The sequence below is a fragment of the Cebidichthys violaceus genome, unplaced genomic scaffold (genome assembly GCF_023349555.1).
Source record: "Cebidichthys violaceus isolate CVI_PGR_0920_01 unplaced genomic scaffold, fCebVio1.0.p SCAF_83, whole genome shotgun sequence".
NCBI classification, from domain to species: Eukaryota; Metazoa; Chordata; class Actinopteri; order Perciformes; family Stichaeidae; genus Cebidichthys; species Cebidichthys violaceus.
In genome coordinates, this window is record NW_027176968.1 from 132,820 (window position 1) to 150,573 (window position 17,754).

The 17,754-nt window shown below is 37.8% G+C and overlaps 1 protein-coding gene across 1 annotated transcript; it reads right to left on the reverse strand.

Moving 5' to 3' along the window:
• Positions 1 to 1,238: 1,238 nt before the first annotated feature.
• On the reverse strand, positions 1,239 to 16,459 carry plpp2a (phospholipid phosphatase 2a). The gene is made up of 6 exons (XM_068702375.1): positions 16,144 to 16,459; positions 4,329 to 4,480; positions 3,951 to 4,213; positions 3,751 to 3,808; positions 2,963 to 3,139; positions 1,239 to 2,511 (listed from the first exon to the last, which is right to left on the reverse strand). The coding sequence occupies exons 1-6, from the start codon at positions 16,202 to 16,204 to the stop codon at positions 2,362 to 2,364; spliced, it is 861 nt and encodes a 286-aa protein (XP_068558476.1). The 5' UTR covers positions 16,205 to 16,459; the 3' UTR covers positions 1,239 to 2,361.
• Positions 16,460 to 17,754: the final 1,295 nt, after the last annotated feature.

Here is a 17,754-nt window from a genome sequence, read left to right on the forward strand (position 1 = left end):
TTCAGCGTCGGCTGGCGTGGTTCTCCTACAAGTTTTGCACGCAGGAGAAGTTTCAACTGTTTGACCTTTTTAAGTCACCCTTTACCTGGCTGATTTATTGGTGTAGCTCTCCCAAGCCTTATGAATTATTAGTAAAGGCCTTTTCACACAGGAGACTAACGATAATATGGAATTTTCGTTGACAGATATTTTGCGTTCAAACCTTTCACACTTAGGCTGACACAAAGATTTGCTTTCAGTGCATTCCATCAAATGAAAGGATTGCACCATCGTTTTTACTTAAATAAATCCAAAAGGTGCACTGGCTCGTTGTTTCAAATGTGTAGAAAAGTTCCAATAACATCCTTCACCCATAGGAAATAAGACCACATTGTAACGAGTGTAAATGCTGAAATTGATTTCACAAGGAGAGACAGTGAGCTCATGCTTCCATCGCTGGTAGGAATTATAATGGGACTAATTGATGTTACACATTGTTAAACTTATCCTATGTTACTGACACATATAGCAAAACGTCAGCTAATGCACTTGGAAATGAATGTCCTCTATACGTTAGGTTACTTTTTTATAGGTCACTCACCTTCACAAGCCAGTTCAACTGCTGTACTTTCCCAAATGGTCTGTTTGTCTTTAAAATCTTTACTTTGTCAAAGAGGACACTATTTTTGCAGGACCAAATGTATCAATTGATTGATACCCACATTGTTTTTGTGTGACGATAAAGAGAATTATGACATTGACCTCTCCGAGAAAATCTATTGCATGAACAAAAGTTATTTGATTGGTTGACTTTGTTTTTATCAGCGTCTGAAATCTGCAGAAATCCAAAACTTCTGCGAAATAAAACCTGCACCGAAAGCACAGATTGGGTGTGGATAGGCTCAAAGAGAGATCCCCCCTTTAGATCATACCTAAGACGAGAGAAGATATTAACAGCACTCTGATCTAGTAAGTGTAATAACTTTGAACCGATTAGGCTTAAAAAACAAAAACAAAACGAGCAACAAACAAACTCCTCTGACGTGGCCTAACAGCCCCATTCCTTTGGCACTGAGGAATCCCACAGCCGTCAGTAGCAAGTCTAGACATGAACCCTGCGTCAGTGTGTAATGCTCTGTTTTCAGCAAGAAAACACTAGAGAAAAGCTCAATGAAAAAGTATTCCCTTGCTGCATCACAAAAAAGACCCCTTTTGCATTTGTTTGTCCCTGCTGTTGAAGTAAGCACTCGTAGACGTCGTGCTGGCTAATATTTATGGAGAAAACCCACACAAAACAACCGACAGGCTGAAGGAAAGAGATGAATACATTATGTGCATTTCACAATAGGTTACACATTTTTATAAAAAGGGAAGGAAGATCCAGTTTGTCACACTTGAAGAGAAATTGTGGTTTTACAAGCACTTAAATTTCAAGGAAAAAAAAAGAAAAAAAAAAGATGACTTATGGAACGAATATACCCAACTAATGTCTCCATTTGTCTTTGGCCATCGGTTTCATTCTGGTATGTATGTATGTATATCCAGAACAATGTTGCCAGCTCAAAAAGTTGCACTGTAACATCACAGCAAAGTAATGCATTCTTAAAAAGCGACACTTTATTAGATACAGAAGTTATAAAACAAAATAAAAAATGTTAGCACTATACAAAATCATGTATATTGTTAAAGCAGTCCATCATTACACATGCATATGTTCTAAAGACACTTAAATATAGACATCTGCCGAGGAACGATAAACAAATGACGCAATAGGCAGATATAATCTAGCTCCAGTGTAGGTAAAATAAGTCTTATTTGACTGCAGTAAGCAACAAAGTAGAAAACATTCAGCCACCAAGGTTGTGTCACTCTTGGCAAGGACAGATTTTTTTTGGCCGGTGTTTTTGAAATTTACAGATCTCTTTGGCAGTCTTTGCTTTGCGCTTTAACTTAAATTCTCTGCCACAAATTTGAAACATTTGTTTCATAAAAGCAGCACAAAATTAAGAAGAAAACGCCACAAAAAAAAAAAATCATTGAGCACTTTCGAAGAACAAAAACAATCAACCACACATGTTTTCCACACACACACACACACACACACACACACACACACACACACACACACACACACACACACACACACACACACACACACACACGGTAGAGCTTCTGTTTCAACAGGTTTGGGGAATCTGAGTTTTCAAAGCTGTAAAATAGTTTGGAAGCCGTTTGCTGAGTGGAGCAGGTCTAGTCTGGATTTCTAGTTAGTGGTTACTGCATTGTGTTGTTTTTCTGTATAAGTCTCAGGTCCTTTGGTAATGGAGCTGCTGTTAGAGAGTGTGTAGGCACAAGTTGGCAAGAGCTGCTGCTGTAAAGAGCTCATACAGGTCCAGAGTAGTTGTAGTGGTTTCCGTGCTGCGAGTCGGGAGGCTGCGGGCTCGGTTTGCGTTCAAGGTGTTCGATCTCTGCTGCGTCCGTGTGTGTGCAGAGTGGGGGGCGCTGCTTGAAGAAGTCGGACACGTATCGGACCTTAGAGAACAGAGGAAGAGTAAATGTCAGAGTATTTAAAAGTACAAAGAATGTGCATGTAGTTATGTTATACTGATCAAATGGAGGACACAGGTAGTGTGTGTGTGTGTGTGTGTGTGTGTGTGTGTGTGTAGCCCTCATTATCCCATAATCTATTGCATGCCAGTTATTAGATATATTCACCATAAATTTCTATACTGCAAGTTGTCCATCATTTGTTAAATTCATGGAACTCACGATTACCAGATTCTGTTTGGGGCAACGTACTGCTGGTAGACTAGGAAGTTTTGGAGTCTTGAGATACACTTTTAGGTTGTTTTGCTTTTTTTTTTTTATCATATGTGGCTATAATCATAAATCCGGCTATAATCCTGCACATAGGGGCTTTAAAACACCTTTAATCCTACAATCTTTCTATACAAATGACACAGAAACACATTGTTGCACTCACAGTGAGTACAGCGATGAGCGCTCCCTGCAGCAGCCCCACCACTACGTCACTCCAGTGGTGTTTGTAGTCAGATACACGCGTGTATCCGACATAAAATGAAAACGCCACCAGGAAGAACTGGATGGTCGGTCGAACCAGCCGCGTCCACTTCCCCTGCATTCGGGCCTGGATGTAGAGCTTGACACACAAAAACACATTCTTGTTTTTCAATCAACTTACATATGAATTGTCAATGGACCTCTACTCGAAATCACATTTAATTGTACAGAAATTCAGTTTTAAGTATTTAAACAAAAAATAAACAAGGATCCCACTAGTTGTATCTTCTTGTATATAATCAAATGAAAAAAATACTAAATATTTATTTATCTAAATGTAACTTCAAGATTCCTACATAAACCCTGAAAATGTGTCCTTTCTGTGGGGAATCACACAAACTAGAAATAATTAGAATATACAATCTTTTCTTAATAGAAAATATTTGACTGTTCCATATTTGATTTCTCTTTTGGCCAACCCAGTCCACTTACGCCACAGAAAGGTCAGAGCTCTGCCACAGAACAGTGCTGTATATAAAACTCGCACTCCTTAACACTAACGGTAATAAAATTGTTGTATCCATCATCTTCCAGCTATTGTACAGCGTGTAATCATGAAACAATGATGTTTCCATAGCGTCTGTGTTGACCACCGCCGTCCTGTTTTGAGTCACTTGTGGGTGTCTTTGGTAAAAAGACATTTCAAAGCTACAGAAAGTCTCAAGCAAACAACGGGGAAGACACACTCACCGACAAAAAGAGCATGCAGTACATCCCGAAGGACGAGTGGCCGGAGTAGAACGACAACCTGAGAAGCAAAACAGCAATTAAACACAATTCATGTACAAAATTCACTCGTTGTTTTTCACTGATTTTAACTAAACACGATAATGAAGTAACAAAGAAATATAATTACACATTTAAAATAGAACCAAGGCAGTGAGATTCACCTGGATTCAGTTACATTGCGATGGTAGCCGGTACAGTTGATCTGCAGAATGTATCCATTACAGCTGACCGGAGCGCACACGGCCAAGAAGTTTGGACGAGGACGACCTATAGTGAACTTGGCTAGGTCGGTCAGTGATTGGCTGACAGCTCCTCCAAACAGGAAGGTGCCTACCACCTTGTAAAGAGCTGACAAGTACTGGTTGAACTGGGAGTTGGAGTGCAGACGCTTTGTGTGCACAAGGTAGGCTTCTCCCGTGGTGATCTGTGGAGCGGATTGAAGAAACTTGATAAAGGATTTGGTAAAGGCATCTTTTTTTGTCTGTTTTATTTGTATCACTGCGTCACAACACTCAGAAGAACATGATGTAGGGACTAACAATGACGATGGAGCAGGTGATGGTGACGGCAGCCATTGCTCCATGGGAGATGGTGTCTCTCCTGTAGGGATAGCTAATACTCTTATCATCGCAGTAGATGCCTCTTTGGTACGGGCTGAACATCAGTGTCAGGATGGCTGAGGGCAGAGCCGCTAAAAGAAGAGACACAAAAAAAAAATCATATGAAAGTCATAATATGTATATCATACAAATGTTATAAACAAGCCATAATATAGTATGGCATAAAATGTCATAATCAATTTCTTGAAAGTCATATTGTAGTATGTCGTACAAGTCATAGTATAGTATGTCCAAAAAATTATTATTATAGTATGTCCAAACAAGTAATATAGTATGTCTAAAAAAGACATTCAATTTTGTCCAAAAAAAACATTAGAAAGCCAAATCCGTATGTCGAAAAAGTCATTGTATAGTATCTCGAAAATAACCAGAAAAAAATCATATTATACAAAGTTAAAAAGAATTCTAAAAAAGTCATAGTATAGCATGTCAAAAAAAATCAACATAGTATGTTGTAAAAAAAAATAATTGTACAGTATGTTACGAAAAAACAGAAAAAAAGTAATTATATATGAATAGTATGTTAAAGAAATGTCATAATACAATTTCTCGAAAAGCTATTAAAAAGTAATTGTACAGTAAGTCGAAAATAGCCATAGCTGAGTATGTAAAAAAAGCAAGATCAAATTAATGCTATTGTATGTCAAAAATGTCATAAAAAAGTAAAACTATAGTATGTCGAGAAACAGCCAGAAAAAAAGCCATAGTATAAAAAGTCATTAAGATATCAAAGTATAGCATGTTGAAACAAAAGTCAGTATAGTATGTAAGAAAGTATAAAAAAGTCATAATATAGTATGTGAGAAAGTATAAAAAAGTCATAGTATAGTATGTAAAAAAGTATAAAAAATGCATAGCATAGTATGTAAAAAAGTCATAATATAGTATGTAAAAAAGTCATAGTATAGTATGTAAAAAAATATTTAAAAAGTCATAGCATAGTATGTCAAAAAATATAAAAAAGCAAACATAGGATAATATCTCCAAAATAACCAGAAAAATATCCAAATGACATAGTGTGTTGAAAAAACATAATATAGTTTCTCAAAAAGTCATTAAAAAGTAATTGTATAGTATATCAATAAAGCCATCATTTAGTATGTCGCAATTAGCCAGAAAAAAAGTCACCTTATAGTACGTCCAAGAAAATCCTAAAAAAGTATAGTATGTCAGATAGGTCATAAAAAGCCATAGTATAGTATGAAAAAAAAGTCATAAAAATAGTCATGCTATAGTGTGTTGAAATAATCCTAAAAAAGACAGTTTGTTAAAAAACTCATTGTATAGTATGTCGAAAAAGTCATAGTATAGTATGTCCAGAAAAGTCATAGTATGGCATGTCCAAAGAGGTCATAAAAAGCCATAGTATTGTATGTAAAAAAAATAAGAGAAAAAAGTCATACTATAGTATGTTGAAAAAGCCCAAAAAAAAAGTCTCTAGTTTGTGGTTTCAAAGTTTAATGAGGCTGTGATTATCATACATACACATATATATATATATATATACATATATATATATATATATATATACACATATATATATATATATATACATATACATATATATATATACATATATATATATATATATATACATATATATATATATATATATATACACATATATATATATATATATACATATATATATATATATATATACACATATATATACACATATATATATATATATATATATATATATATATATATATATATATATATATATATACATATATATATATATATATATATATATAAAAAAACATGCCATAGAAATGTAAAAAAAGGCATAGTTTATTAACTAGTTTCTCAAAGTGGGGTCTGCAGACCAATACCGGCACTTAGAGAAGTTTTGTGCCATTTTATTTAAATCATCCTCGGTCACTTTCAATACCTTACATTTTTTACTCTACTTTGCTACTGCGCCACACTGCGCCCCCTTAACAAGCCTCGGTTACGTTCTGCCATCAATGCTAGTGCTGTTTGCTAAAGTTAGACATTGCGGTGGACAGCTCCGTAGTTGAACGTGGAAGTAAGATTGAAAAATATTTTGTATTATGTGTGCACTCAATTATATGCTCGCTCCCTAAACTGGCACTCTTTTGAGAACCCCTGATTTTGGATGTTCTTTTCAAAATGCTTTGAAATGGTCAGTTTAGATTATGAAATTCTAAAATGTTCTCTAGGGGGTAGAAGGCATACAATAAAAATGGTTCCCCCCACCCCTTAAATAAGTGTTCACTACTCCGATTTAAAGTAAAATTCTCTAAAATGGAGCTACTGTAACTGCTTTAAGTAAACGCAGGCATAAACAGTGATGCTGTATTAAATCACGCTGTATTAAAATCATGCTGTATTAAATCGACCCTTCAGCTGTGTGTCGACAAGTGAACCGCAGCACAATGAGATGCAGCTCAGGAAACAGCTAAGAACACACTGATAGACTAATCTGTCAGCTTTGGGCACAAGGCCCGACTCAGCCAAGTGAATTAATTTGTCATCAGTAGAGCTCAGTGGCAACAACTTCACCTCTATGGGCCGCGCTCGCTCTATGGAGTTTCACTATGGAAACACACGGGACAGGACAGTCATGACCTTTGACATCAGGGCACCGTTTACACAACGAAGGGCATGGGACCTGAGGATTGAACTAGGACACACATTCACACGCATAAAAAAAAAGACATGTGAAACCACACTCTCGTACAAAAAACAGGTCTATAACCTACAGAGGTTTTAAAAAAAAATGCATGTAAGTTTTGTGTGTGAACAAAAGACTCAAAGCTCAGAGTTGCACAGCACCAGCAGAAACACATAAAGCTGTCTCTTAAATCTGAGCAGAGACAATAGTCCAATCTACAGGACTGATGTCAGGGACCTTCCAGGCAACTCTTAAATACTTTTCCTGTTTTCAAGAGCTCATCACTGAACTCCTAAAGCGGATGAGAGTGAGGAATGTTTGTTTTTGCAAGCGGGAGCTGGACAGTATATTTACTGGGCAATGCCATAAGAGTGGCTCTAGACTAACATATTGCTTCCTTCCTCCAGAGTGTGTGACAGGCAGGACTAAATGGAAGACATGAGGACATATAAACACAGAAAAACATGTTCCTGAAAGGTTATTTTGGGTCGTGTCTATAGTTAACCACAATTTGTGAAAACATGCAAAAACTCTAAAGAGACTCAATGCCCATTCATGGTCAATGCCCAAACTTAACCATTAGAGGTCAATGCCCAACCTTAACCATTCATGGTCAACGCCCAAACATTTACCATTCACGGTCAACGTCTTATCTTGGGTAATTTTGGGACGGTCATTTGTACAAATGTGGATGTCAAGTGTGAACATTTAGAGCCAATGTTTACTCTTCTTTGCTTCCTACTACTGACAGGAATATTAATGCACAACACTATAAGTATGAATAAACAAAGGAAGAAGTTGAAACTAGAACCGTAGAAGGAAAGAAAGACCTCAAAAAGTATTTCTTGCATGAAAAGAAAAGACTCCATCACCACTTAAACTCTTGATTTGGTATGGCTGAAAATGACGCTATGAGAGTGAATGTAAACGGTAAAGTTGATTTTACAGTTGTCTGTGTTATTTTGTGCAGACACTTGCAAATATGATGCTTAATTTTTTTTCTATTGATTTATTCTTCAAGCACCTATCAGTCTGCCCCACCCACTAGTTTAATTCACTACACACTGCCTGAGGAACACAAAGACTGGCCACTACGCCTTATTTCATATTTATTCCATTTTCTGAACAAGTGACATTAATGATCTTTGATGACAAGCCGTTACGTCATTGAAGATAATTTATTTTCATGAAAGGAAGCCCTCTTTTTGCTCTTCACATCTCAAGAGTTAATTATTCCAGCAGGTCATGCATGCTCTCAGCTTCCTTTTGAAGTGAGGTCAAACCATTGTTTATTCTGCTCTGGGTGCAAACATAACATTTAGATAAGAGGCTGCTGCTTGTTTGACACAAGTCTCTGGTGGCTACACGCTGCCAGGGTGGGGATATGAGTGGACAGAGTTGGGCAATGGCCTTCAAAACACACACACACACACACACACACACACACACACACACACACACACACACACACACACACACACACACACACACACACACACACACACACACACACACACACACACACACACACACACACACACACACACACACTGATTTAACAACAGAATCAGTGAGAAGGTTCCCTTCGTATCAAACATGCTCCAACAGCCTCTGGGAGCCGAGCCCATGGAGCGTTCCTATTATCTGAGTGGGACTGACTGCTTTTATCTGCTATTATTCCAGGAGGCCTGTATGTTTCGATAGGCCATTTATTCTGGTTGGGCGGTCTCCTCCCCAGGGGCTGGGTGGAGCTGAGGGGGACAGAGGGTCATTCCCCAAATTTACTAAAAGAAAAAAAACTGCAGAATTCCTTTCCTTCCAAAAGAAAATTACTTAATTTGTCTGTAATACACAGAATTCCATAGATTTTTCTGTCAGAGTGTTCTAAGTTTATTTAGGCAAAATCTCATCAGAAACATAATACTGTGTTTTAGTTATTAAATGGATTTAATGATATCTTAACCAACATATTTTGTGACAACAAATGGAGCTCAGCCTTATGCGACGCATTAGTGGAAGAATAATGGCCGAGTACATTTCTACTCTGTGAAAGTACTTAAGTAACAGTTTGATAAATATGTTTGTTCCCTTTCTTAGCAAAAGCTAGATGAGAAGATTTCTGTCGCTCTTGTAATTGTAGGTTAAGTAGAGAGCTGGAGTCAGGATGTGGTTAGCCTAGCTTAGCATAAAGATTGCAGGCAGGAGGAAACAGCTACTGACAGAGTCCAAAGTCATTTATTTGCTGCTTTGCAAGTTGGAGATTTTACTTTAAAGATAACATTTTAAAAAGTAAAAGCCTTAGTGTGGTGACTAAATGTTTCAGAGTTTTGAAGAATATTCTTAACTTGTGAAAGACTTTTTCTTTCCTTAACTTCTTTCTTATTATCTACATCCTTCCTTCCTTCCTCAAATCCATCCTTTCCTTCTTAAACTGATTTGAAAAATTGGACAAAACTGGAGGGTTTTTACCTGAAAGTGAAACTAAACTTTAAACCCTCCGCACCACCCGTACTTTCCCTTTTCAATACATTTTACTCCTAATACCTGTTGTACTAAACTTTCAGGACATTTGCTTGTAACAGAGTATTTTCATTCCATGGTACTGTTGGTATTATATTATTAATATAATCCTTGGTGGACTGTAACAGCTTGTATCATCCTGCCATGACATTTCACTTGTTGAGTTTCTTTTCCTCTATAAACTTGTATCGCCTCAAAACACACACGCACACACACACACACACACACACACACACACACACACACACACACACACACACACACACACACACACACACACACACACACACACACACACACACACACACACACACACACACACACACACTTTCTGCTGACTTTTTGTCCTCTGTAACAAAACAACCTCAGACGAGATAAAAAAGGAAGAAGGGAAAGTATTGTCTTACCCTTTCACAATCTCTTCTGGCAAAAGCTTACCCCCGATTCCACTTTGAGAAAATAAACATGATGGAATTTGGGATTCCAGTGCAATTTACCCTTGACCTCTGACCCAGCGGGAAGTGGAAAGTGTTCCTGTTATTTAGCCCTCAAGATGAGTCCTCATCTAAACAACTGAGACATTGATAGGAAACAGGTAACCGTGTTGTAGGCGTCCATTTGTTTGAGGTTAAATCTCAACAGACGACTGTTAGATTTGTGCCTCAGCAGCTAACGGGGATTCGAAAATAGTGTTCCACATCACACTGAGGTGCTCAGAAAACCAATATTTAACTTCTTCTTTAGTTTATTTTGGCTTTATCTTTGGTGCTCATTGGTGTGGGATTTCTGCACTGCGTTTCCCAGTGTCTGTTCTCTCGATATCTCTATCATTGTTCTTCATATTTTGTGGGGGCTAATCCTCTAAACCCGGAAAAAACTGTTGTTGAAAAAAAAGCGCATCATTTCCTGTTAGGCCATGGATTTTGCCTGAGAAAGTCCAACACAACACTGGATGGAGAAAAGCTTTTTCTTGGTATATTGCAGATTTTGAGTAGGAAACCTTGTTTGTATGAAAAGGTTGAGCAACACTACTTTAAGCCCTTCAGACATGAGTTTCGTCCACCTAGAAAAAGGAGTCGAAATACTCCTCCACTTCCTGTTTTTTCTGTCTGCCAACATGGACTCTTTAAGCTGGCAATTTATACTACTGTATGTCAAAAACTTAGCTGACATATTGATCAAATGTCACTGACTGAGACCAAAAAAACATGTGATGGCCATTACAATGCTGGGTCTGAAGGGGTTAAACAGTATTACATAATATTTGTCGAGTTGGATTGTACTCCAGTATGACTGAACTGTCTTGCCAAGAAGGAGGTTATGTTTCTGATTCATTTGTGGGGTTTAGCAGTAAATAGCATGTGTCAAATGTGTTACAAAACAGATTTTATTGAAATTGTTGGTGTGAATCCAGATCTTGTCTTTCTTTTTTTTTTTTAAAAGGTTTCTCAACACTGAGACATTTTCCAAAGTGTCCTGTTTCTTGTTAAAGTACTGTGCTTGAAAGAGAGAGAATCTGGCACACGAGTCCCATGATTGTCTTTCACTTTGTGGTTAAAGCAGGTTGTACAGTTCTAAACACTTCCTTCTAATAACGTACATTAAACAGGATAGTGTGGTTCTCCTCGGTTGAGGTGTGCTCTCTCACTGAAGAACTTACAGTTTGCGTTATGGTGAAGCAGTCTATAACTCAAACTATCCTTCAGAAGCTCATATCTCACTGAAGAGGGCAAAGTAACAGTGAAAAACTGACTTTAACCTTTAAAAAAAATAGAAACAATTCTTCCTCTCACATGAAACCACCATAGTAATGAAAAGTCCTTCTGAAACCATGCAGACAATACAGTTAACTCCACAATGTTCTGTTTTACAAGAAGCTAGCCCACAAAAATACACACACACACACACACACACACACACACACACACACACACACACACACACACACACACACACACACACACACACACACACACACTTTCTCTTTGCATCTCTCCTTCATTTTCACACAGGAACGTTGGAGCAGAAGTCAACACTTCCAACTTGACTTTGACACATATTTGGCAGTCAGATACTGTGTCTGTCTATGTGTGTGTGTGTGCGTGTGTGTGTGTGTGTGTACACGTGTTAAACAGTTGAGAGGGGGGCATCTCAAACATGTAAGCAAAATGTTAAAATGGCACATAAATAACACTCAGCAGAGACAAACAACAAATGCTGTCGTCAGTCACTCGCTGCATTGCCTCTGCAACACAAAAGCATTGTTACAAAACTCTGCAGACGCTTCAGTTAAATCCTAAAGCTTGTAATGACTTGTACGAGTGTGGCTGTATTTATAACTACACAGACAACGAAACACAAATCATTAATTGTCATCACTGACCATTGCCAAGTCATTTTATATCTAGAGCTGAAATGATTAGTTGATGAATCAATTTACTGATTATTGAACAGAAAATGTATCTGCATATGCTTTTTTGACAACCAATTTATTATTTGTCATTCTTTAAAGCTTTGGACCATACAAGACATTTAAGATGTCGCCGTGGTCTCTGGGAACATGTAATGGCCATTTTTTCACCGTGTTCAGCACCTCTCCAACAATGGTGTGCGTTACCCATCTCTCTCATTTTTGCACATTAAAGCCAAAGACACATTTCTGCCTCTGTAGAAAGTAAACAACGTATTTTCTATTCCATTTTGCTAGCTATCTATAGACCAAACAATGATTCCATTAAATAAGAAAATAATCACCAGATGAATTAATGCAACCCCTTTACAAAGTACATCTATATTTTAGAACATGTGCAACAACATTTACTAATCATTCACCACCTTAAGTTACCCATGACACATAACTGGAAAATGAACTCAACTCTTTGAAACTATCTTTTGCCCCTTTTATTTACACTGGTTCACATTAACAGACACAGAACTGTCTCAACTTGTCCTGCACCAACATCCTGTTTTTGCCAGAAATACATAAAAGAACATATACAACTTCTAATGCTAAATTAGAAAATACATGCTATATCTTTAAAGTGGGGACAGTAAATAAGACATGTGTTGCATTGCATATTTTATAACTGATTAATAATATTACAGTTAACTCTTGCATGTGTGGGAGTGAGGCATTCAAGCTCACAGATAGTTACTGATCTGTCTGAATTCATCTGACGAACGTGTGCATTTTCAGAATGACTGGTATTTGCTTTTAAGTTTTAGGAGGTTGCTGACCTGCAACTCCCATATTCCTGACTGCAGCCAACCACCAGGAGTTTGGCTCCAGACACCAAACCTGGGACACAATGTCTTAGTGAATAAATGATATGGAGTGTTAAAAATAAAGTGAAATGATTAGGAATAAAAAAAAAAAAAACTAGTCTGAATCTGTCACTTCATGTGAGAATTATTGACATCATCATTAGACCAAAGTACCTAAATCGAAAACAAAAAGGAGTTCCCAGAGTCATAAATATGAATTAAATTATGAGTAATAGTCCAGCTAATAACCCCTGATACATTGGCAATAATTTGTTTTCGCACTTTGGTTTTCAATAGAATCAACTGAAATATAACATGTTCAGTATTGAGCTTTACGAGGTGCTAATAGTCATATGTACCATCAGACATGAACCCATGTTTCCAGTCTTTATTCTAAGCTAATTAGCCGCTGGCTGTAGCCTCAAATTTAACTTACAGACATGAGAGTGTATCAATCTTCTCATCTAACTCTCTCCAGAGGAAGCAAGAAAGCATTTTCCCCCAGATTTCAAACTATTCCTTTAAACAAGACATATTAAAATGCCAAGATCGGTTTCATGAAAAAAGAAAATTGCATTATTTTTGCCTTTGAAAGTGTTACAAATGTATATAACCTGGACAGACACAATACATGCAGGACGCAAAGGAAAAGAGACGTGAAATAAAAATGAACAGAGCAGCTCGTTCTCATGAAATTACATTGTTTTTAAATCTTGATAATTTGACTGTGAAATGTGAAATGTAACTGTATCATGAATTTGATAACCGACAGTGTAACAACAGACATTCTGCTGGGTGGCATCTGCCTGTGTGAGCCCCTATGTCAGTGTGTGTGTGTGTGTGTGTGTGTGTGTGTGTGTGTGTGTGTGTGTGTGTGTGTTTACACTCACTAGCTGTGTGTATATGCTGTGTGCAGTGGTAACAAATAAGGGCAGGATGGAGGTTTGACTGCAAAGGGGAAGAGGGAGAAATAAAATACTGAACAGAATCACGGTGTCAGATACAATCTGGACACTCAGCACATTCTTGCCATATAACACTCACTCACTCACTCACTCAAACACACACAATTGGAGATCAAACCTGATGTCAGTTTACCCTCCAAACTCTTAAGTTGAAAGAAAACAAAAGCAACAAGGGAGTAGAATATGCAATAATTAAAAGAAGGAATATAAAAAGTGATGGCCAACGTGTTGATAAAGTGTCTTTTGGCTCTGGGAAATTGTGACTTTCACTATTTTCGGACTTTTCTGAAAATTTGCTTCAATTAAATCAAAATCTTGAAAGTGTTTCCTTAAGTACAGATGGAGATTCCTGCATTATATTGTTTTATATACTCATATTGAGGTGAATCTATTTAAAAATATTATAATATTTGAGCTTATTATTACTGCTATTCATCTGTCAGTTTTAAAAGTTTCTCAATTGAATTTACTGGAAATGTAAAATATGATCAAATGAAAAAAATCATCTGATCTTATCACCCACCTCCAAGAGACTCAACCAAAGTGATTCATAAATCATATACTTTTAAGGGCTGATGACTAACTTACCGCTATGAACGACATAAACAAACACTCCTGACAAACCTTCACTGTGAGACGATAAATGCATGAACCTGAAGCTTAGTCAGCTAAATAAATTGTCAACTAAGAAATCTTTAGTTGATGAACTATCACTTAATTTGAGGTATTTTGTCCTGACCAACTAGGAAAATTATGACTGAATCAGCTTATTATGTCTAAAACATCTTTACAATTTATTTTTTGAGCTCATCCCTAAAGTCTTAACTCTTTCTTTCTGCCTCAAAATGCAGACGCAGGGAGCTGATGGTAGACCCGTTGTCACACACACACACACACACACACACACACACACACACACACACACACACACACACACACACACACACACACACACACACACACACACACACACACACTTTGAGAGTAGTGGGGGTTGAACAGCCGAACGGTCATTATCATTCCTCCCCGTCAGTCAACAGATGGATCTACAAATGTTGTAATCTTCAATGTTTCTTGTTGCCCTTACAGGGATTCCACTGCAGGCGAGTTCTAGTTGAACCCCATATTTCACCTCCTAAAAAAACATCTAAAAGAAAATAAACTCATTGGGGAAATTAACATCTCTGACGCCCTTCATCATCTCAACTACAACCTCTGTCAGCCTCATGGTCTCAGAGATGTGAGCAGATGTGACACAAACAGCTGGAAGATGTCAATTCTGTCAATGGACTTTGTGTCGTCTCTGGAGTCCAGAAGCAAGTTGCAACAAGTTGTTTTGTTCTCTCTACAGTAGTCACATATACACCAAAGAGCCCCACAGGGTTGCTTCTTCACTCACTCACACACACACACACACACACACACACACACACACACACACACACACACACACACACACACACACACACACACACACACACACACTCCAAAACAGGATTTTAACTGTCACAGAGAGAGAGATTCATGACAATGATCTTTGCTCTTCCCCCTAACCCATATTTAAAAAGAGAGGGGCCACATGGGGCAGGAAGAAACAAATGTGCAGAAAAAGCATGAACATGCATTTACCGATCTTACAGCTGGAGATGCACAAACTGCACTTTGTGTGCACTTCCACACAGCATGTGTTTATGACCTAAAAAAAACAACTAACTGAGATTCTAAGTGCATCATCGCCTCAGCAAATCAACATTCTGAAAGCCAGATAGTGAGGAGGATGTGTCCTATGTCTCAATCCAAATGATTTCAGAAGAGAAATCAGTGAAGTGACAACCAAAGAGCAGCAGCAGCATTCTTACTCAGTGTTGGGAAAGACTCAATTTGTCTTGTTTGAACAAGATAGAGACAAATGATGACTTGCAAAGTTTAAATCGTACTGCAGTGAACACTCCTAATTTGCATCGTTTTGCAACAGAATTATGTGCAAGTTACCTTTTCAAACAGGACTCGGTATCAATATCTTCTAAACTTTCAGACAGTCATGGACTCGGTATCAATATCTTCTAAACTTTCAGACAGTCATGAAGCAACAAGTGGATGACCTGTGATAGATCTATAAATCGCGCACGCGTGCGTGTGTGTGTTGGGCAATCCCATGCGTCACCGTGCACATTATTTTCAGAAAAAGCTGCCCCCCCCCCTTTAATATCATTTTGGAGTCTTGATTCAGCTCCACAAAAAAAATACACAAATTAACGCAGACCAGATGAGCTCTACAGTCTGAAAATAATCATAATTTCAGCCATATTGTCAAGAGGGGAGAACAAGAGTAGTCACTCACCAACAAAGACACAAAGAATATCCACCACGATCAGAATCAACTTCTTTCTTTGCTCTGTCATGTTTTCTCCAACGCCGCTTCACTCTCATAAATAAATCGCGTTTAAAAAAAAGAAGCAAATGGCAGAGTTGTAATCTAGGAAACGCCTGGAGTTACTGTGAGAAAGTACTATCTGGACAAGTCGACCTGCTCGTTCTTCCGGCTCCGCTTCCCTGTGTACCTGTCCGCCTGTCCGCCTGTCGGTTTCTCTGTACGCTGCGCTGCTTCAGGTGAGCAGCAGAGGACGCGTTGTGCTGCGTAGAACTGCGTCCTGCCTGTCCTGCCTTTTTACGCACAGGGGGCGCGTCCTTCTGCATGAACAGCGCTCTAAAGTCGCCCACAAAGGATTTTACTTCCCGAAATCTTTCCCTGGCCCGGAGGATAAAACGCCCTCTTTGCCTCTGCTTTCTTTTTCTCAGCTTTGCGCTCTGGATTTGGGTCATCGAATCCAAGCAGAGAAAGGAACGTTTCCCTTTTTACCACGTGGTTAACTTTTTAGGTAAAAGCATAGCACCCATCTCAAACACCTCATATTAGTATAACAACAGTAACAGTAGAGGTCTCACTAACATTGCCAGATTAAAGAGTTTGATTCCCCCAGGGGACAATAAGTATTTAAGGGTGACTCACACTGAATTGATTTGGAATTTAAGTATTATATATTATAGAATGGTATTCTTCTTTGGAGAGATAACTTTCACTTATTCATATCCATATTATGGAAAACTTTTTCCCAAGGGAAAGAAAAAGTTAGGCATTATACAATAAAGGCGAAATCACCTTTCAGATGGGTAAAAAAAAAATTAAGTCAGAATTTTACTTTACAGAGTTTTTACTTTGAAAGCCATAACAACACCCACAAAAGTCAGGGTTTTGATAACTTTGTCTTCCTATGAACATTTACATTTTTTTATCATTCTTTACTTTTCTTAGCAGAATAATATGGGCATACAAATGTGATAGCTCTATTTTGAAAGTGGCATACTGTTCATAAGTTGAGGAAAGCAATGCAGTGTTAGAACCCTTCAGAATCAAACTCTTTAATCTGACAGTTTATTTCTACCACTGTGTGCTTTACCAAGACGTTTTGATTCCTTATCCTAAGGCTTTTTTTCCACAGAAGACATTTTGAGATGTCAAAGGAAAAGCACAAGTGTAAATAATACATTTTATGGCTGAAATCAATTTAGCTGCTTCAGTTTCAGTGTCCCGGTTATGTGCGGGCTCACTGTAACACTGTCATGGCTAACTGGGAGATTTGAATAGAGCAGAAACATTGTTAATGTTATTAGTATCACCGGTGCCATAAAAGAGCAACATACATACCAAGTAAACTTTCCAGTCTAAAGGATATCTACTCAACTGAAAACACAAGTTATGCAGGACGAATAAGTTATGAATCCAAACTTTCACACACAACATATGTTCTGTTTTAATGTGGAAATGGTGGCGCATTGACTGCACATTTGAATGCACAAACATACTGTACCAATAACATAAACTGAAAAGAACTTAATTTCTGAAGTAATCAGTTACAAACACTGATACAAACGATGGCTCATTGTAAGGTTA